Raw genomic sequence first — 22,951 nt, 5'->3', positions numbered from 1 at the left:
TAGGGCGAGTATGTAAACTACTTGCCCTGCAGGTCTAGTGGAATTTTTAAGAATTTGCAAGGCTTGCATATCACATAGAATCTCACACAAACAACCTGAATCCTTAAATGTTTTCGATAAACAACTAGATTAGCCCAAATTGGCTATTTTAAAGAAGACTACCACTGCCACAGTTACATTGCCCATGTATGTGGCAATATGTATCACTGATGCCAAATTAGCATTACAAACACAATGTGAAGGATTGGGAGGCACATTTGACAGTGAAATCCCAAATCAATTGACGAATAAAAGAACTGTCACAACTACATTAATTTCCTAGCTAAACTTCATAATGTCTCACAGTAAATCATTAAACACTTTCAGTTTGAATTACGGTTGCAATATCAGGTATACTATATGATATCAAGTGCATTGGCATCCCAGAGAAACAATAACATGGATTACAAAAGTATTCATATTCAGCAGCAAGAATGTCAAAAAATTACCTGTTACCACTCTAAGTACCAACATGCCTGGGTAAGGAAAGGCATATAGTCTTCAGATCTTGGGAATCCAAAAGGAGCCTTAAAAATGGCTGTAAGTCATTTGCACACTATCAATTATGGAAAGATTGTCTAACAGAAAAAAATATGGTGAATACTAACTTCTTTATTTTTTATTTTCATTGACATTTTCTAAAAATACACAAACCTATTGCAAACAAAATTACACCCGCAACCACAAGATTATATGGTCCTCGTTTTTCTTACATAAAGTTCGTCCTTAAAAGTGTAGGCACATTCTACTGGATCTTGAGCAACTTCCTAGAACTGTAGGATGGGTAGCCAAACAACAGAAAGTGTGTAAGCAGACATTTCCAAGAGCCTCCTCCACAGGCCCAACAAGCTTAAATGACCCTTCCCTTATCTCTAACACTAAATCGAAGGTCTCTTCTTGAATTCACTTTGCTATAGGTCTATTTAAATAAGCGATTGCTCTGTAATTGCTTACACGACTCAACCTCTTTTTTGTTATATTCTTGCTATGAACTGTGTCTATTGCAATGTTAATTTCTGTGGTCAGGCTCTGAACGCGGAATTTGCTGTATAAAAGAAAGACTAATGTGGTAGATCACAGCTAATATAAGGTTCACTGTTGGGAAAAGTGGGACATTTTCCAATAGGCTAGTGACCCAGAAAGTCTGGTTGGACTGTCATGTGCCTGGCATCCCCAACACATGACCTACTATGTCCCTGCCCCAACTGGCCTTTTAAAGGGAATAGGTTGTCGGAAATCAGATGTTTTCACCCTAGACAGTCTGGGGTTAGGTCCCATCATGGCACAGAAAGTGCCTTGCTGGACCTACAGAGTGAGATGCTTAAACTCATGGATAACAGCAAGGTCGGGCTGCTGATGTTATTAGATCTTTCAGCAGCCTTTGACCTTTTGACCATGAAAGACTTATTAATCGCTTGAATAATAATTCTGGCTGCTCTGACGAGGCAGCCCTCTGGATTAAATCTTTTCTGCAAAACAGAATGTCAGATATTGTCTGGGGTGATGCCCACTCCAAACCAGAGAGGCTAGGGTATAGTGTGCCACAGGGCGCATGTCTCTCGCCAGCCCTTTTTAACATCTACTGCCGTCCACTATGCAACCTCCTAGTTAAGTTAGGAGTAAGCTTCTCTAACTATGCTGATGATACTCAGCTGATTATAAATATTAGTGGAGACTATGAAAAAGACTCTAATAAAAGGTCTCTGATCTATGGCATCATTCAAAGCTGGATGACCAATAATGGCATGTGCCTAAATGCTGCAAAAACGGACCTATTCCTTTTTGGCTGTTGACAAGCTCGCTTGAAAGTTGATGTTACATACTCAGGCTTCACAATTCAAAATCATCAGGTCTGCACTGTTACTAAGGTCAAGACCTTAGGAGTTGTGCTTGAAGCTTCCCTTAACGCAGATGTGCAAGTGCATAATATTACAAGCAAAGCACAATATCACCTGAGGCAAATTGCACTACCGTAGTCCCTGCTTTCATCATGCCACGGATAGACTACTGCAGTGCACTATTGGCTGGTGCAGGTAAAGGTTGTCTACAAAAACTTCAAATTTTGCAAAACGATGCTGTGCGCATCATAAAAAATATCCCAAGAAGGGAACAAACTTCAACACACCGTAAAAACCTACACTGGCTTTCGGTGGAGGCCATGATTCGCTTTAAAGGTTCACTTGGTGCATAAATGCCTTTATGACAATGAACCGAAATATTTGAAGGACTCCATTAGTGCTCCCACTCTAGGAGAATGACCAGATCTACTGACTCTATACGTCTGGTTATCCCTAAGAGCAAACGGGTAAAGGACCTTGGTAGGTCTTTCCAAGCACAAGCAGCACGATTATGGAATAGTCTTCCTTAAGATTTGTGCGCAGACAGAAACCCAACGACGTTTAGCGAACAACTGAAAACAGTTCTCTTCGAATGACTCTTTGTCCTGACCTTCTGTATCTGAATTGAACCTTCTTCTCTTTCTGCACCCTGATGCCTGCAGGCTCTGGCGCATTAAGTAAACAAATAAATAAAATAAATAAATACATGTTCTCTAGTACAATCTGACCCTGACTGTTAGTAATACCTCATATATCGCTCTACACTAATGCTCATCTTTCTCCCACAAACAGCTCTATTGTTCAAATTGGCCTAAGCGAGTCCAGTGCCTTCCCTCCAAAAAGAGCTCATCACCTTGTTAACAGCCCCCATTTAATTTAAGGAACCCGCCCATTGGTAGGGGCACCCATTCACCTTTTCTGGGTTCTGGAAGCAGGGCTGACTCTTATTAATGAACTACTGAAAACTCTGGCCTGCAGCTTGCAGCAGACTGGTGGACCAGGCAGTCGAGTTCAAAACAGGCAGTCCCATGCAGTCCACCTCATGTATTGGGGTCTGGTGTTGAACACACACACACTCCTCGATATGCTCACTTACAGTGCTTATTAGCTCAATTTCAACAGGCTTTTAGGTACAAGAGCCTAAGTGAAACTCTTCTAGATTGAGGGGAACATGAAGGCTAGAAACCCTTCCAGGTCACAACCCATTTTGCCCTATGCTGAATAAGTGGGGTATCGCCATTTCATAGCTATTGATAAGGGTCCTGCACCAACTCCACATGCCTCTACAAACCCCATACCTTAAGAAACATGAAGCCTGTCACATGCATTCTGTTACCCCAAGAAAGTAGGGATCGGGGTTGAAAGACTGAGGTAGAAATGTTCGAGGGAGAAAAGACCGAAGATTACTTTTCCAAAATAACCTTTGATCTTTTCTCCCCTGAACATTTCCGACTTGGCCCACACTCCTACCCACAACCCCACCCACACTCCCCTACTTACCTTGCTGCTGACTCGCTGTGTCCCTAAAACGCCTGCTCCCTTTCATTTCCGTGATTCGGAACCGGTGCTGCCGGGTCCTTTGCTTTTTTTTCTTTTCTGGACGGCTGTGTGGGACACCCCCGCAATCTCTGCTCACAATATGGTGAGCAAGGGTGTGGGGCACCCCCCGCAGCCCCTAGTATCGAATGCGTGATTCTGTAGAACTTTTCAGCCGTTTGGAATTTTCGAACGGCCAAAATTCTGCCAAACCACGCATTTGGGCTTCTGAACTCGATCATTTTGGCCGATTCCAGAAAGTAGCCACCCTGTTCCTGAGTCAAGTATTCAGTTGAAAATCATTAATTCCAATTTAAATAGAAATTGTGATATGCTTGTGTAAAATACTAAAGATAGCTAATTTAAAAAGCAAGTAGTGATTGCATTTAGAAGAAAGCATGGATTCTTACTCTCTGATCAGTTAATGTAGTTAATTGCATTTAGGGTGATAGTTGTGTGCTGCTGTTGACCTCTGACTCCTCATTTTCTGCTTCCTTCTTGACAGGGTCTCCCAGGCGTGCTCCCAGATGGCACAGGAGATCTGCAGGTACATCTTTCCAGCCCTTAACAATAGGTGCATACCCCTGGGTCCAATTTATAAACTATAAACGGGTTTCTCACCTAGACAGAGCTCATATAGATCTTACTTTGGTGTTGTCCAAGGGCTTTGGTTGGGAGGCTATGAATTGTCCCTTTTGGAGACACATGCTTGTTTACACACCTATGGGAAAGCGTGTCCTCATCCTCCAAGCAAAGCAGACTTAAATATGTTATGGAAGCTACACATTAACTGTTTCTTTTGAGTTAGAGTTACCAATTTCCCACGTGCATAATGGGTTGAAGAAAATATGCAAATCAAGCATTGACTTCCTATACATTTCACCAGTTTGGAGTGTCATGTTTCAGAGGACCTCCGATTTCTTCATGCTGATTCATTAGCTAATTTGTTTGTCATTGTTGTAAGTTGTTTTTTTGTTCTATGTGCGCCCTGATGCCTGCGGACTGCAGTGCGTTATAAGCAATAATAAAATAAAACAAACACATGTCATGGTCACGTGACCTAAGGGTGGCGGAGACTGACTTTTGAAGAGGAAGGATTTGAGTAAGGCATGGAATTTGAAGTGGCGTTGGCCGAGCCTGCGATTGAGAGTGAAAGAGTTCCAAAGTGTACGACCCCAAACAGAGAACTGATGGGTTCTGGAATACTGCACCGATTTGGGAAAGATGAGGATACTTGAGTCTGAAGATCTGAGTTCTCTTGGGGGGAGTATCTGGTGACTGTTACATAAACAAGCCGGGGCAGTACTCGAGAGAGACATATGGACAAGGCATAGACATGTCCAATGAGTTCTGTCTGATGTATTTAGCCAGTGAAGAGATCATCTGCCAGCTAAAATGCGATCATTTTCTGAAAGCCCAGAATAATTCTAACACCAGTGTTTTGAGCCACTGAAGGAGGGATAAGGTAAGGGCGGGTAGACCGCAGTACGAAGAGCTACAGCAGTCGAGGCAAGAATCTAATCTAGCTCCTGCGACTATGGATCTAAGTTTAGAGGGAATGAAAGGCAGAAAGAATATGCATATTTTAATCTGGAAAAAGCAACTGCACCTGATATTTGTAATATGCTGCACCCTTAAGTTGCGAACTGGTTTGTTATTGGGAGGAACAGAGGAAAGAAAGGAGTGGAGTGGTGAACGGAGAGGAAAGTTAGCAATGCTACACTAAAAGGCTAGTATTAGAAGTTTCTTTTTATTTTGGTTAGGCTTTTGCCAGCTATTGGCCAGCCATGTTGGGATGGCATCAAGGCAGAGGACCAGCTGAAGGAATTGATCAGGTGATTTAAACAGATACATGTAGAGTTGGGTATCATCCACATATTAGTGATACCTGATGTTAAACTGTTGGATGACCCTAAAGAGAGGTCAGATAAAATTGTTGAATAATAAGTGGAACAGTGGGAAACTTGAGTAACACCACAGTAAATACGAGTGATCAAGGTGCAGAAAGGGCCACATACTACCTAATGGGCCCTGTCTTTATGAAAGGATTTAAACCATTGCAGAGCCAATGGGGAGTGATGGAGTGCCTGCTCGGTATGTTCAACGAGAATGTTATGGTCAACAGTATTGAATTCAGCAGAGTGGTCTAAGAGGCAGATTGTAGTGGGCATCCCAGCATCAGCTGCTTCTGTGGAATCATCCCAAATGGAAAGGAGGGGAGGTTTCATCCCATGCCTAGAATGGACACAGGACTGGAAGGCACCCAAGATGTTATTGTTGGAGATAAAGTCTTGCAAATGGGAGATAGCAATACTTTAAAGCTATTTGACGATCTAGGATATCATGGTGATTCGTCTGTAGCTGCCGGTGAAGTTAGCGTGTAGGGAGGAATTTTTAACAAATTTCGTATAAGCGTGTATGTCAGGAGGGAAAGTAGTCTTCAGAGAAGGACAGAGAAATTACGCAGTCAGGAAAATGTCAGGCATACTGGACGAAAGAGGAAGGAAAGGGATTGTGATCAAGTTTGTGGTTTTAATCAAGGTGACTAATCTTCATAGATGTTGGAAGGATAAAGGAAACACATGGAAGGAACTACTAGGATCAGGAGAGGGAGGCAGAGTGATTGTTAAGGGTGCTCCCTCATGGGTGTCAGGTGTAGCAAAGCAGGCCCTTATATTATCAGTTATTTTGTTAAAAGCAGTGAGACGTGTATGGGAAAGTTCAGTGACGGAGGTGTGGGGAGTGATACAGCTTAAGGGTTAAGAAAGGTTGTGTACGGTTTTGAGCAATTCTCAACTTATTTATGGTGTGATTGAATATATTAGATGTAAAAAACTCTGGATTTGTGTTTTATGAGGGAGATTTTGCTGGGTGCTAGTGTACAGAAGGCCTTACCTGTAATACCTTTGTAGTTGTGTTACATAGGACTTGAGAGTGTATGATGTCAATTAGAGGTAAAGCAGGTGGGACAGATTCTTCCTAGAAATGCCTTTGAGTGAACGAAAGAAGTGGGTCCCTGAGAAGTGGGAAAGGGAAGAGGTGAAGGATGCTAATGTAGAAGGGACCAAGCAAGTAGAAGAGTAGTCTTCTGACAGGCCTTTAAAGGTTACCAATTCAGAAGTGTGACCCCCAGAGTGAGTGAGAAAGTGCTCTTGATGAGATAGAGAGAGCTGCATAATGTAGAGAATGCTTTCGTAAGGGTATTACTGGGGAGTCAAAATGGATATTAAAGTCACCTAGCAAGATGAATGCGTTTGACATACAAGAGATGTAGTGCCCTATGACTTCTTATTGAGTCATTTGGGAGATGGATACTTGTAGGAGCATAACAAAGAAGGTTTGTGCTTCAGAGAGAAGGGTGCTGACTTTTTAAAGCTATCTAGTCGCTCAAATTAATTATGGGGGTAATGTCAAGGTGGGAGATGGAGAGGAGATTGTGGTCAGTGACAGTCATCCCACTTCCGCTGACCTGGGTATGAATCATCAATAAATTAATGTTACTCACCATACTCACCATAGTGACTAGAGTACTCATAGTCCTTAGTCTCCTTTGCTTCATCCTTGTGGGTGTCCCCCTACATGGGGATGGTACCGGATCCTTTGGCAGCAAAACATTTAGCTTCCTCTTTAAATTTAGTGTAGTGCACAGGGGCACGGCTTCGGGCATGGGATCACCCTGCCAAGGCCCTGCCCTCCGGTGCCTCACCTTAGTCCCCTTTGAACACATCGGACGCTTAGATACCTGGCTACACTTATTACATATTAGCCAATGGCATACTAGCGGGGGGAGGCCGGTGTGACGTATGGAGGAAAGGGGACTAAGGATTATGAGTACCCTAGTCATGACGGTGAGTAACTTTAATTACTCATACATCCCGTCCCCTTTCCTCCATGCTTGTGGGTGATTCCACCGAACATGAACATAGGGCAAAGCTGTGATAACATGCTTCATATCTAGGATGGAGCAAAGGAACCGCCTGACCAAACTCTGCATCGCGCCCAGAGCTGGTGGTTAGTAGTACTTCAGAAGGCTTACAGTGGGCCAAGTAGCCGCCTTGCTCATGACATCCCAAGAAGCATGTCTCTGAAACGCGACGGCCGTGGTCTTGGCTCTGACCGCATGGGCATGAATACCCTCAGGAACAGGTCTGCTCATGGCAGTGTACGCCTCAGAAATGGCCTGGACCGATGGAAGCCTTGGAAGAATGAGAGCCGGGAGAGGAGCCCTGAAAAGTCACAAACAATGCCTTGGACTTCCTGAAGGATTCCGTCCGAGAGAGCTCAAACTCAAGGAATGCAGGGCCCTCTCTGCCTCTGACTGTGGGTTCGGGAAGAACACTGGCAGGCAGATCTCCTGATTCAGATTAAATGGAGAGACCACCTTGGTCAAGAAGTTTGGGTGAGTGCGCAAGATGACCTTGTCGTTGCGAAACGTGGTGAACGGCTCGCACAAGGACAACGCCTGCAGCTCACTAACCCTGCACGCAGATGTGAGAGCCACCGAAAAACTGTCTTTAGTGTCACCAAGCGGATCTCCACAAAGGTCATCAGCTCGAAAGGATTGCGCTGCAAAGCTGGCAGAACCACATGGAGTTCCTAGACTGGGTGTGGCCTATGCACCGGTGGAAAAAGCCTAGACAACCCTTTCAGGTGGGCCTTAACCACTGGTTGGCCACAGAAAACCCATGCTCAGGGGAATTCTGGTAAGTCCCAATGGCCAACAAATAAGTGCAGCAAGTATCCACCTGAACTCCAGAACGAGCCAGGTGTGCTGAAAAAGCCAGTATGTCATCCAGAGGACAGTTGACAGGGTCCAGACCCTTGTCAGGAGTCCAATGGCAGAACCTAGTCCATTTACTCTTATACTGGAACAGAGTCGAGGACCTCCCGGCCTGCTGAATGATGTCCAAGTTGTCATCTGAAAATTGAGCATGTTGAAGACGCAGCTGGTCACTAGCTCCATTGCCCTGCACTGCTGCTTCAGGAATCCCCTGCTGGAGATCGGGAGGTGGACGGGTCCCTGCGAGCACAACTGCAGCAGATCCAAAAACCAGGGTCTCGAAGGCCAGTGTGGAGCAATCAGGATGAGGCTGCAACCCACCGAAGTCCGGAACTTGGGGAGGGTCCATTGGAGCAGAGGGGTGGGTGGGAAAGCATAGCACCTGCGGCCGTGCCAAAAGATCTGGAAGGCATCTCCCAGAGACCACCGACCCCGTCCATGAAGCAAACTGGAGGCAGTTGGAATTCAGAGGGTATGTGAACAAATTCATGTCCGCAAACCCCCAACGCTGGAACAGGGGCAACAAGGAGTCGGTGTGCAACTCCCACTCATAGGTGTTGAACCCCAAACAGCTCAGCTAGTCTGCTTCTGCATTGCTGTCCCCCGGGGGGTGGACTGCTGAAATCCAAATCCCCTCCATTAGGGCCCATTCCCGGATTGATACCGCCCCCATGCATAGGTGGGGGGAAAGGGTGCCACCCTGCTTGTTCAGGTAAAACATAGTAGTAGAATTGTTCGTCCTGACCGGAACATACCTGTCCCTGAGGAGGGGCAAAAAAACGCCTTGAGGGCCAGGCCCACTGCACTGAGCTCGAGCAGATTGCTATGCAGGAGGGCTTCCATTTTAGACAATGCTCCATGAATTGCAAAGCCCTCCAGAGTTGCTCCCCAGCCTGAAAGGGAGGAGTCCATCATCACCACTGGATAGGTTCCGGTCGGGTGAAGGGGGCTCCCACTGAAACATTGCCGTCCATCATCCACAAGTGAAGATCGGGCAGTAGGAGCTGTGTTATTGGGACCCTGTCCAACTGAAACCCCGTCTCCTGATCCCAATTGGCCGCCAGGTGGAGCTGGAGGCGCCTCATCTTGAAGCGAGGGTGCTGTACAGTGAGCATGCAGGAGGCCATCAGGCCCAAAATGTGCTTGAACCACCATGCCAAGGTGGTCGAGTTGACCAAAATGTGCCCCACCACCTTGTGGAGGGACAGGAGCCTGTTGGGCTTAGGGAACACCCGCTGAACTGTAGTGTTCCAACGCACCACTAGGAAGACCAGTTCCTGAGATGGGCACAACTGTGACTTCCTCTGGATTAGGGAGAACCCCAGCTGATGAAGGATATCCGCCAATCTCTGGCAGGAATGCACCACGCCTTCGGGTGACCCCGTCCTCACCAGCCAGTCATCCAAATAAGAGTACAGATGATGGCCCTCCAAGTGGAGAAGGCCCGCCACTGCGTTCATCAACTTTGTGAAGACACGAGGGGCTGAGTTCAGGCCGAAGGGAAGCACCTTGTACTAAAAGTGGTACGACATAATCATGAACCGCAGAAACCTCTGATGCAGTTGGTAGATGGGTACAAGCAGGTACGCATCCTTGAGGTCCAGAGATCACATCCAGTCCCCTGCACACAGAGACTCGGCTATGTGGTTGGGAGTAATCCTCTTGAAGCGTTCCATCGGTAAAGACAGATTTAGAAAGGACAGGTCCAGGACAACCCTCAGGCCAGCCTGGTTGTTCTTGGGTATCGCAAAAATCCTAGAATAGTACCCGGAGCCCCTGTCTAAAAGAGGAGCCAGTTCTATCACCTGAATTTCCAAGAACGAAAATACCTCCCGTAAAGGAGTCAGGGGCCCGATCTGATGAAGATGAGGAGATGATGGTAGAGGCAAAGGAAGAGGAAGACTGTGGACACTACAGATAGGATCCACGGGTTGCTGAAAAGACGCTTCCATGTGTCCTAGAACAGAGCCAAACGGCCCCCCAAAGGCGAGCTGTGTTCCCCGAACCTGACGTCACTGCTTCTTGGCGTCAGAGGCGGGGGCAGAGGAGGGGGAGCGGAAAAACCCACGCAATGTCCTCTGCTGCTTCCTCCTGTTGTTGCTGGGCGACTTGTCAGGCCTCTGCGGTCCTGGAATTCCTTGAAGCCAGAGGAAGCACAGGGCTTGAACTCGGTCCTGCGCAGTGACCCGGACATCTGGCAGAATGGCCTTGAAGGAGGCTTGCTTGTCCGAAGGGAGGGAGGGAGGTTGAGCCGAAATTCATAGAGCTCCTGCCACAGCTTCTGGTTAGCCACAGCCGAGAGGGCATCTGGATTGGCTTGCCACAGATGCAGTCCTTGGATGGAATGTGCTTACCCAAGACCTCTGCTAGCACTCCTGACTCCTTGGGCAGAGGGACCCACAAGACCTCTGCCAGGCCCTGAAGGTGGTCATGATATGATATGATAGGTTATTTATAACTCGCTTAATACCCAGAGGTTTCTAAGCGCGGACCCGGGGATCGAACCTGTGTTGCTCTGTGTCGTCTTGCTTGAGCTACCCCCCCAAGAGGAAAGGCCTTAATGGATGCCGAGGGTTCATTATCCTGGGCATCATCGTCCTCATTGTCTCCCCCCCTTTTCACAGACCAAGGGGAATCCGGGCCCTGTGACACTGGTGCCAACAGGGTCCCCCTTAAGTCCAGCACCAAAGACAGGTCCAACCGCTGTTGAGGGGGAGGCACTGGTGGTACTAGAGGAGGTGGAGAGGTCTGCACAAGCCTGGACCAGGGGAGGGACCTGCACTGTAAACAGCAGCACTGGAGGAACAGGAGGAGTACCCAGAGGAGGGGCTCGGGATGGCGCCACCTGCGGGATGACCTCCTTCACTATATCCTTCAGGAGCCCCTTCATCTGAGGGGAAAGCATGAGGAAGAGGAATCGCTCGAAGAAGCGGTCCTTGCAAGCCAGCCCTCCGAGGCGCTGGGCCTCCGCTCCGGATCAAAGTGCTGAGGTGCCTAGGGCGTGCAGCCATAAGGCTATGATGGGTAGATGTATCCCTGAGGAGACCAGAGGCCTGTACCATACAATCCATTGCCGCTTCCAGAGGGAAGGGGACTGGGATCATCTTGCAAAGCTCATTCAATGGGCGAAAGCACAGACGGGCCCTGAGCTGGATCCAAGATGGCTGCCGGCCTGGCAGGCTCTGCCACGTGCTTCTCCACCAATTTTAAGCCTGTGCCATGCCCTGGGTCGGAGGGCGCAGAGGCCTTGAGCCAAGAGAGGACTCAGACATGGGAGGATACAACTTCGGTCTTGCACCTGAAGCAGAAGTATCGACCTCAGAGATCACTCTGGTAGGCGCTGAGCCTTTGGCCGTCCGGTAATTGTAACGCCCTGACTCACGACCTCGAAGTAAGCTCCGGTAGGCTGGACACCCTCTGCACCTGTGCCGGTAGCCGTGCTGGATCGTGCTGAGGACAGACTCTTGGAGTGGCACTTGATGATCCCTTACCCGCTAGGGTTGAAGAGGACGAACTTGATCACTCTTTGGAGTACAGCCCAGAAGGGCCCCTGACCCCCTAGCTTGGGAGCCGATAGCCAGGACGGCCTCAGGTCTGTCCACGGACCCTCGGATTGGGAGCGTGTAGCCTTAGAGGCCTCAGGCCTGCCAGAACCTGAATCCGAGGAACCAGATCCGCGGGAACCCCAAGGAAGGAGTTGCCGCACTGTGGAGCTGTGCTGAACAGAGGGCCTACCTTGTCTTGATGAGAGGTTCGAGAGACACAGTCCTTAATGTGGGGCAGAGAAGTGTGGAAGATCTCCCTCCGCCACGACCACCAATTCTTCAATGCCCTGTGACCGAGAGCGCTGCAAGCCAAACTTGCGTTCCAGCGGTGGTCGGGCCCCACACACTCAAGACTGAGTGCATGGTAGTCCGAGGCCGGGAACGAGCAGTCGCATGAGGCACATCTCATGAATCCTCCTGTGGCCGACATGCATCGGGGGAGGCAAGGCACCAAAGGGAAGTTAAATCTGATTGAAAAAACAAAACGGGGAGCAAGCAGAAAGCTCAAACAAATCTCTGCGCTGGCTGCCAGGTCCGACACCGTCCGTGTGGAAAAAGGTACTGGGGTGAGGCACCGTAGGGCGGGGCCTCAGCAGGGTGTTCCCACTCCCGAGACCACGTCCCAGCACGCTATACTAAATTTAATGGGGAAGCCCAATTTTTTGCTGCCAAAGGTTCCGGTACCGTCCCGATGTTGGGGGACGCCCACAAGGATGGAGGAGAGGGGACGGGACGTATGAGTAAATAGTATTATTGGTTGTGACGATGGAGAAAGGGTGTAGTCTACTGGCCAAGACTCAGTAAAGCACTGGTGGTTAAGGTTTTTATCAATAATGAGGTTGAGAATTTCTTGGTTGTGGGCCACAGCAGGTTTGCGGTTTATTAAGCCACAGGATATGCCTTTGGACTGGGAGGTGGATTGGCCGATTGTTTAAGTGAAAGGGTATGTGTTCTTGATATTATTTATTCCTTGCCCTATGCCTCCATATGGTATCTGCTTAACTACCGAGCTCAGCAAACAACGGTAAATAAGACCTGCATGGAATAAGACCAGTGAAATACTTGCCATACAGAGCTCTTAGCACCAAGCAGCATGCATTAACCCGCTAAGGTATCTGCCAGCATATCATCTCAATGAAATAAATGAAATTCATATTAACTTACCACATTGTAGTACTTTTCAGAAATAATGAAAAACATTGAGCCCTTCTGCTTCTCTTTTAGTGCCCAGCAATATGTCCTCCGGGTCCCCCAGGCCCACCTGGAATGCCCGGCTTCAAGGTAAGATGAATAGTCACATTTCATGCAAAAGAAGTATTTGAAAAGGTGGTCTCATTGCATTGTTTCACGTTAAGTTATTCATTTATAGTTTTTGCTTTTCCAAAGACAAACTGTTTGTGACACAGGGTAAAATACATACAAGATGACCCTATATCGTGGTTTGCAACAACACACCAGCGTGGGACATTCCGCATTCTTTGAAATTCAAACGTTTGTGTCTTAGTGCACTAGCAGCCCTCTGCCCCTCTCACTGTGGCAATAATAAAGCAGTATTGTCGGAATTCTTGTGCAGTTCTTGGGTAGATGGGAACCGCCAACCACCTCATCCAAAGGTGTGCTGTGCACGGTTTAGTGCTCTGATCTACGTTATAATACCGAAAATAACACAAGGCTGAACACGCTGATTTTTTTTAAATCGAATTTCGAAGGGGGTTTTCCCCCACATTGTTTCGAAATGAAATGTGGGGGAGACCCCCGTTGCAACGCAGTGCACATCCCCCACCTTAATTAATGACCTAACACAACCCCTCATCTATTTATTTAAGAAAATATCCAAAATCTCGGAAAATTCGATTACAAAAATAGCCGATACTGAGTGCTCAAGGCTTTGCTTTGAGGTTGGTACATGACACAGCACCATATATAGGGTAACAAAGTGATTATTGCAGGAAACAAAGAGTTATTTCTTGCCAAACGTATTTGTCTTCACAGAAAAATAGCTAACTATTCACACAGCTGATGCTATCAAAATAAGTAGCGACAGCTAAAATCACGATGTTGTAAGAAAGCTAGTAGCCAATAAGCGTAGCACAAAAACATAGTGCCAGAGGCTCCAGCGCTGTTACCCAGATTGGTAGGCAACCTCATGGCTGCAGTCAGGATTCGTCTGGACACCAGGACAGCGGCAGGTGACCTGCCGTTCTGTGCTGTTAGTTTGGAAGTACACAAAGCACAGGGTTTGGGGGATGACGGTTTCTCCGCCAGACCGTTGCTCTCCCGGTCAAAGAGAAAATGAGCAAAACGCTAGAGGCTTCACCCTGGAAGTTGTTCTACAAAAGTTCCCAAAATTCCTTCAGATCATCACTGTGAGACTCCTCTCTAACCTCTCATGCAAATCTTTGCTTGATCAGCAGTTTGTACCCAGGTCATCTTCGTCTCAGGGTGTCTTCCCCAAGCCTGGTAAAAACTTCCAGTATCTAAGAAAAAGGGTGAATAGGCTGTGCGTCTCAGAACGCAGCAAGAGGCATGTATCCCGGCACATGCGCCAGATGCTGTCTAGTCATCATACTTCAAACTTCGCAGGCTGCGGCTTGCATGGGTTATTTCAGTTCCCCAAGAACCCGGATGGTGGCAAACACTCAGTGGAAGTGTGTAACAGACATGCCAGCTTCATCATGATCATATAAAGACACATCTGTATCTTCACACAGTGCTCATTAGGACGCAATGTCTGGCTTCTGGAGCAATATTAGATTGAGTAGGAGCACCGGGTATAAACATTGCCGTAGTTCCTACATTACATAATTTTGGCACCAAGCTATTATTTTACACAACAAGCGAGAAAATGTTATTTGGCTGGGAAAACATGGGTTACATGGTTAAACGCAGACTCGCAGATGCATGGGGCTTTTTTGGGGCATTCTGTCAAGTTCTGAGGAGCAGAATAATAAGGGAAAAGAAAACATACAACAGGGTCATTCAGCTAGCTCAAAAGCCATACATTAAAGAAACACTTTTTTGGAGTCACAAGGAGCAGTCATGAAAGTAGTGATTTTTTTTCTTCATAATAAATATATCTTTTTTTTTAAACTCTTTATTTAGGTTATTCAAAAATAAGTACAATTCAGAACAGACAATCAAAAATGGAACAAATAGAGCATAACAAAATACCAAATGTGATAACTATATCAAGGTAAATACAGTGAGGGAAAAAAAACTCTACAATCCTTAATTGGCAATTCACCACTAACCAATTATCCTAAACAGCACTTTTACAACTAACAAAAATATAACATCAAAGACACCACAAACATCAATATCAACCCTCCCCTCCCACCACCCACAGAAAGTAGTGATTTCTGATGAACAAATATGGACCTGTCTGTACATCAGTCCTCTGGAAGATATGCAAGTGAGCTTCAATTATACCTGTGAAAGCGCTGATCTGGTTAGCACAACTGTATCTGTAAAAACCTTGGATTGACTGGTACCAATGTGTACATGAAGCACGATCTTGGTCGGTGCATTTAGTTCTAGGGGTCTGGTTTATACCCATGGGGCCACTGCTTGACACCGCAGTTCCCATGCAAGGATTGGGTGGCTTGACTCTACTGTGTTATCATTAAAATCTTGTAACTATCCACATGCATTATTCACTGGTGGCTTCAGGGTTTGAGGAAGTTCTAGGTAGTGAACGTGCCAGTTAAAACATGAGTGTTAAGTTTAGTAGAGAGTTTCTCATGGTCCTCCAGCCTTCAGAAGTCTAGTGGTATTCAATTGCTTGTTTCTAAACCCCACAGTGCCTGTCTCCTGCCCTTTTAAAAGCAATGCGGTTTTTAGTACAGTTGTAGCAATATACTGGGTAGGGCCACCTACTTCCCATGAAGTGAAAAACAGCTCATTTGTTATGCAACAATTTTAACCATGTATGTGATTGTTGGCTCCACCTATGTGGCCTGAACTCAACCATACATGCCACGGTTAGTTCGACTTCCGTGACCTGATCTTAGCCATTTATGCCATGATTGGTTCCACTTCCGTTACCTGATCTCATCCAACTATGCCATGGTTGGTTTCAGTTCAGGGAGCAAATCTCTGTCATATGTGCCATGGCGGTTACCACATCACTCACCTGATATCAGCCATATATGGCATGTTTGGGTTCCACCTAAATAGCCTGATCCCAGCCACTTATGGCATGGTTTATCCACCTCTGTGATCTGATCTCAGCAATCTACCTCATGTTTGGTTCCACCTAATCTCTTTATGCCATGGTTAGTTCCACCCCAGTGATCTGATCTCAGAGATCTGTGACATAATGGTTCCACTCCAGTGGCCTGCACAGAATACTTCTCGTGCCTCAGGAGAGGTTAATTAACCTATTGGTGCAATTGGTTACATAGCATAATATGCTACAGTGTTCAATTGAATGCATGCTCCTATCTCATGCTATGCACATGAACCAAAATGCTGCTTAAGCTTCCAATAGCTGTGTGGGGGCAACAGGTATTTTAACCTTAAATGTCCTTCTATATTGTAGGGACACACCGGTTACAAAGGAGAAATTGGAGAGCTCGGAAAAGATGGACAAAAGGTAAGCTTTACTTTTCTTTACAAACACCCAGCCCCAAACCTGAATAGGAAGAGTTTTTCCCGCCCTGAGCTGACCCCCCTCAACGGTATTAATCATTTTGCGCCCCGCAATCAAAGATTTCATTTTCACATCACAAATCAGTCCCTTCGCCTTCATGAGTCAATTCCTAGCTAACCAGGAGCAAAGTAACCATGCAGCTGATGGAATTGGTTCTGAGGTGCAGAATTAGTTGATTGGCTTGTTTTGTGTTTTGCAAACTATGCTGCCTTCTGGTTGCTCACCGGGTGCGCAGTCCCCATGGACCTGCAGTGGTGAGGACGGAGAGCGGATGTGGAGTGATGCAACCACAGACAACATGGATGGGCATAAAGTATGCCTGACGTACATGGGGCGGTAGGGCTGGGCACATGGTCTCCTCTACTTTCTTCAGGTCTGAGAAGACATGAGGGAGGCAGAGAAAATGCCCTATTCTCCTGGCCCAACGACATTCACTGGTGTGAATGTCGCAATAGGACAAAAGGTTACTTACTAATGGCACCCTAAAGGTTACATGCTAATGGCTTCATAAGTCATTTACAACACTATTGTTTGTTGAGGTACTGAAAACTGCAAACAAAGCATAACGTACCTAAAGTAGCTTCTATTTCTGTACATCAGGGTTAGAATTAGGAAGTGTGAATAACAGTGTGATTCTCTGTTTTAGGGTGATCCCGGACCTCCTGGACCTGCAGGGATTCCAGGCAGCGTGGGTGTACAGGTAAAAAGCAATATTTGTCAATGCAATACATTCCTATCCACCCCACTGTATTTGAATTGTTCTTCATCATACTCTGTTTTTCCTACTTAAGCCTTTTAGGGATAAGCAGATATGCCATGGAAATTTAGTTCTGGTATATTGTATGGGTGAACAAGCCCACTAGTCTTGTGGCGCACTTTCTTCAACCGGCCAAAAGACATTCGACTTCTGTTGACAAACAAATTCTCCTTCAATGGCACATAGCTCTTGTACTATACGTTGCCCGAAGGAACTTCCTTTCCCCTCCAGATAAACCATGCATCTGTAGTTCAGGAAGGCCCTAAACCCAATGCTTTTCCAAATATTCTTTTCAAACTAACACTCAGATATCACTGGCTTGCTGACCTGGAGGTACTTCCTTATATTGGGCACATGATAGCAACATGTCCTCGAAAGCAAGGTGATATTGGCTAAAAGCCAGGATTGGCAAAAGATATCCCACGTGACAGTTATCAGCACACCTTGCAGGAGAGCTTAAAGTTGGAGGCCATCCAACTGATTGGCTGATAAGAGGTCTCACACTATGAAGAAAGTGCTTTTGGGAGGACACAGACCCTTCCTTGGTGGGTGTTGCAGCTCTCCATCCACCCTAGATTCTTAGGATCCATCTCTGTACCTATATTTGTATGATACATTTGAACAGAAACATGTAATGAAATCTCATTTCTTTTCAGGGCCCAAGAGGTTTGAGAGGCCTGATTGGTCCACAGGGCGCTGCAGGAGACAGAGTAAGTTACACGCAAGGTCTGCATAATCCTTCCATTTGCTGGAAGGGCTGCAGCCTTTACTCGCGCTGGTGGGAGGATGGGCCCCGTGGGTCAGTCTAACTGGTTTTGACAAACATCTAACATTATTACCACCTGTCAGGCATTCATAAAAGTTTGGAATGCTCTCTGCTACTGATGATTTTGATTTCAGATTATACATTTTACATTAACTAGAAATTGCCGTCAGATGTTAACTAATCGCATGCTTGATTTTAGGGACCATACGGATTCCGAGGACCCCCCGGACGCCCAGGACCACCAGGGAAGGCTGTAAGTACATTGCATTCAATTTCTGACTGTCGCCTTGTTTCCTCTGTATACATTAAAAGTGTCACAATAGAGATAGCTGGAGTTGTCTGCTCTTAGTGCTCTCAGTTCGGCACTTTCCTTCACCGACAAGCATTATGAAGGGAAAGGCCAATAGAATCACTGATAGGCATTCCGTGTCGCCCTCTATAGCTCTGGACATTCTCACATCACTCGCTGTTGGTGTAAGTCCATGTCACTGTGAGCCGTTGTGTATCACTCTCTGTCACACAATGCCACCGGGTTTCATGTCATTCCATCCAGTGTTTCCTGAACAAAGCCCTTACTATGTTACTCCTTGCCATGATCGGCCATCCTAGGTTCCTATACAACCATATCATTCTGTACCATGCCACCACATGCCAACCTGTTTGACAATGTATAACAAAGTGCTTCTCTAAGCCACCCAATGTCAACACATACCACCACGTGCAATGCTGTCCCCCATAGCTATGCATTGCGGCACCATGCCATATTACCGCCTATCATCACCCTGTGTCATTTCTTGTCACGCTGTCGTCCTTTTCCACCCTCTGCCACTGCTTCCTACGCCTTGCCACCACGTCACCACATGCACCCAGTCCTTCACCACTACAGTTGAAGCCATGTCCTTTTACAGTTGCTGACATCTCTGTTTCATTCCAGGGAGATCAAGGAGAGAAAGGACCCCAGGGCTACGTGGGACCCAAAGGCGATCTTGTAAGTGAAATACAAAAATGGGAACCGAATTTATGAAGAGAAAGAATAAGGGTGGGATGTGGCATGTTTGCCATGAGTAACAGGTTTGATGGTGCATATGGAATTTCATCCCCAGACATGCTTCTGATCCCCGTTCCTAGCTGTGCTGTCCCCTGAGCTGTCCAGTTTGTGGAGCTGTCCATCAATTCTCTCTTTTCTCTTCTGCCGTCCTGACCACCCATTGATCTCCTTATTGAGCAGCTTGTGGCAGTGCACATACATCCCTGCATTATGCAGTATGAATCTGTTATAGATGCACATGCTATGCACAATATTGCCTGTGTGATCTCTTTATGGAGCTGCTTGTGGTGGTGCACTGGAGTACCTTCATTGTGTAGCAGGAATCTGTGCTATGCACAATATTCCCTGTGCCATCTCCTTATGGAGCAGCTTGTGGCGGTGCACAGGAATCCCTTCATTAAGTAGTATGAATCTGTTATAGATGCACATGCTATACACAATCTTCCACAAAGCCTGTGGGACAATGGCGTGCGTGTTGGGCTCCGGCAGGGTGTCAGGTGCCTGTGGGAGGGGGTGTGTGGGGTAGGGGGGTGTTAATACCGTCATGTGTCTATCTTAGTTTGTGTACCACAGAGCACTACCCAATTGAGAAGAGCGGAGAAGTTCTACAGTGGACAAGGTGAGGAGTTGTGATGAGGAGGTCCTTGTTCGAGCTGCCTGAACTATCGATTCTATCGATTCCATCTTCATCACTAGCCACCTACTCCTATCACTAGCCACCTACTCCCGTAGGTTTAGTACAACTGTAATGGCGCATACAGCTAGACCCCCCCCCTAACCCTCAGGAAGCTTCCCAGTGCTTAACCAACCCAAGAGGAAAATACTATCAGTCAAATGGAAATTGTTGACATTGCACCCCGTATCGGGTGCTGACCCGGGTAGAACCAAGGGGCAGCCTCATATCCCCATTAAGCTTACGGGGGATGCTTACCAGCTTATAAAGGAAATGAATCACTTTCTTGGGAGTACTTTGGATGTCATGGGGAGCAAAGCCATCGACCTGCATGAAGAGGGCAATCTCCCCATTATCGATAGTGCCAGAAATGACAGTAGAGTGATTATTCACAATACAAGGAGTCATGGTCTAGACTGTATTGCGCATAGACCCGACACCCTCAGCGCCTTTCCAGAGGAACTAACCAGCAGTGGGGGGCCCAATTCACGAAAAGCCATTCTTGGGGATTATGAGCCAACTATACCCTCCACTATATCTTTTTTTTGTTGTTGCAATTTTATTTTAATTTACAACATTTACAATGAAAGCATAAACCTCCTATCACGTTATACACAACTTAGCAGAAAACATATACATATATGTATATTAAATAAAATTCCCTCAACTCACCCACCCCAGGATTCACATCACATGTATTTAATCAGTACAATTCAAGGAAATTCTGCCAGATTTCTTTAAATAAAGACAGTTTTTCATCTTTCCGAAATATAACTCTTTCCATTTCTGCCAAATTATGCATTTCGTCAATCCATACATCTATGGTAACAGGATTGACCGTCTTCCAACCTCTAAGTATCATCTTTTTTCCAACCATTGCTCCCCTAAAAATCATTTTTTTCTCACATGTTGACATATCCTCCAACAACATATCACTTCCCAATATTAAGGTATTAAAATCAAAAGGAACCCTTTCTTTAAGGACATTTTCACAAACTCTGCCATATTCAAACCAAAAACCTCTCACTCTGGTGCAGTTCCACAGCATATGTTCCAATGTGCCAGTATCATGTATGCAAGCCCAGCAATCAGAGTTGTCTGCCATTCCTCTTTTTTCCAACTGTTCTGGTGTCCAATAGACCCTGTTCATGATCTTAATTTACCGGGACCACTCATTCAAGCTCAAAGAACATAGTGTAATATTCACACACATACGTGACCAATGGTCCTCATTAATGTTGCTCCCAATCCTCCGACTCTATTCCTCTCTCAACAAATCGTTGCTTTTATACTCCCCCACAATCAAGCCATATACCCGATTTACCACCCCCTCTCACCCAAAAATTAAACGTACCCTCCACTATATCTACAGATTTCACCATCACTACAGTCCAAAATTTCCATATATCCCCTAGCCTTGAGAGAGGCGTTGTCCCAAACCCTACTCCATCCAGCTCAAATGGTGGCGTGGATACTTCACCCCAGAATATTGTGACCAGCCCACCCTTGAAAATGTTCCGGGAGGGGGCTCCGTCTTCCAGGACCAATTCACTCACATCACTTTCAAGAGACTCTAATGACCACAAAGACATGGGGCAGGCCCTGCATGTTGTAAAGGGATACCAGCCAAGTAGCAATTTGCTCTATGCACCTGCCCCCACTGGAACACTTGCCACCCCCACCACGGAACGAGTCAATGAGGGATTTCCATCGGAATGCAAATGCAACCTGATCCTAAGCGAATTGGCATATATAAAGAAGCTGCTTATGTTTATTTTAAGACCGTAGGAGAGGGGGTCGCCACAGGGAGCAACAACTTAGCACGGAGGGCATTACAAGGGTTCCGCAGTCAGCACTTGAGAGACTACATTGTATTGAGACAACTGATCCAATTTTGACTGTCATTGCTAGCACCAGCATTTCCCAGCTTGAGAATGGACCCTTGATGCAAGTTGACCCCAGTACTCAAGCTGAGATTCTCATTCGGTAGCACAAGGATGCTCTAACTCTACCATGGTCTCTGCAGGCGCAGGATGACCGGGGGCCGAGAACCACGCTCTGGGGTGACAATCAAGGTGGAGGGTCAGTTTAAGTAGAGCCCAAATTGGTCCCCAACAATATCAACTGTAGTGTCCTAAGACCCTGACGAGGCCAATCCAAGGAGTGCAAAAATATGAGAGGGACTTGCAGGGGGGCAGGGTGGTTTTTCTTGTACAATGTCCCTAAAGGTCTCTATGTCCAGTACGAATCAAGGGACTCTCTAATGAACATAATGAACAAATGTACTCACTGGCTTCGAACAGTTTGTGGATGCCGTTCCCTAATCCGTGACGATATCATAAGCTGTATAAGAACTCATCGAAATGGGGGGTGCTCTCCTGACCCCATTTGCATCATATTGAGAGATCAAAGAGTGGCCATTTGAATATTGGGAATACCTAAGAGACAGTGTTTATCACCACGTAGCATGACTGAAATCAGTGCCTTCCCCCATCTCAATATGGGGTTCCCCACTGGAACCAGGTGCCAGCACCCTTTGCTCTCCGGAGCTAATGTAGTCTCACTAGGGAAAAGATCTGGGGTGGGAGTGTCAACGGACGTGGGGTGGCAGGCCACCTGCCCAACCGATCAGATCCCAATGGAGGTAAGGTCCACGGATTCCAGGTGGGGCAGAGGGCCATTCCCATTGTAGCTATAGCTTCTCGACAATACAGAAGTTTGAATGGTAAATTGAGCTATTGTAATCATTTATGAGTTATGCATATGTTGTACTTTGATGGCCTCGTGGCCGAATAAAGTTAATCTATCAATATTCAACATGTGATTTCCTTGTGGAGCAGCTCGTGGAGGAGCACAGGAGTCCCTTCACTATTGCCAGGAATCTGTTATAGATGCGCATGCTGTGCACAATTTTCCCCGTGTGATCGCCTTATGGAGCAGCTTGTGTCGGTGATCAGGAATCCCTTTATTATGTATCATGAATCTGATATAGATGCACATGCTGTGCACAATCTTCCCCATTGTCAGTTGTTTCGAATTATTTAGCATTATTTTGAATAATGCATTCTGTGGGTGTCGACTTAAAGGGCGTATTTGAACCAGACCCTGCGGTTGATATCAGGAGTATCCCATCAATACCCCACAGGTCAGACCATATCTTCATATTTCTTTATATGTCATAATTTTCAGTCCGAGCCAGTCGCCACTCTTTCTCAAAAGAAGTGATAAAGAAGACACAACTGACGGTATCTCTGGGACTGAGATTGGTACTGTAGTTCTAATCATGCTTGTATTGCTAATCACTCTCTCTCTCTGGTG

At 46.4% G+C, this 22,951-nt stretch overlaps 1 protein-coding gene across 1 annotated transcript in view; it reads left to right on the top strand.

Annotated features, from left to right (window-relative positions):
* Positions 1–22,951, top strand: part of COL9A3 (collagen type IX alpha 3 chain) — a 322,714-nt gene that overhangs the window by 102,944 nt on the left and 196,819 nt on the right. Inside the window, exons 10-16 of the mRNA XM_069650770.1 lie at positions 3,919–3,960; positions 12,963–13,019; positions 16,279–16,332; positions 17,036–17,089; positions 17,803–17,856; positions 18,112–18,165; positions 18,847–18,900. Of these exons, the coding sequence (XP_069506871.1) occupies positions 3,919–3,960; positions 12,963–13,019; positions 16,279–16,332; positions 17,036–17,089; positions 17,803–17,856; positions 18,112–18,165; positions 18,847–18,900 (369 nt within the window). The remainder of the gene's footprint in view (positions 1–3,918; positions 3,961–12,962; positions 13,020–16,278; positions 16,333–17,035; positions 17,090–17,802; positions 17,857–18,111; positions 18,166–18,846; positions 18,901–22,951) is intronic.

This window comes from Ambystoma mexicanum, chromosome 3p (genome assembly GCF_040938575.1).
Source record: "Ambystoma mexicanum isolate Mex_15411 chromosome 3p, UKY_AmexF1_1, whole genome shotgun sequence".
In the NCBI taxonomy this organism is placed as follows: Eukaryota; Metazoa; Chordata; class Amphibia; order Caudata; family Ambystomatidae; genus Ambystoma; species Ambystoma mexicanum.
This window is presented reverse-complemented; position numbering and strand designations above follow the sequence as displayed.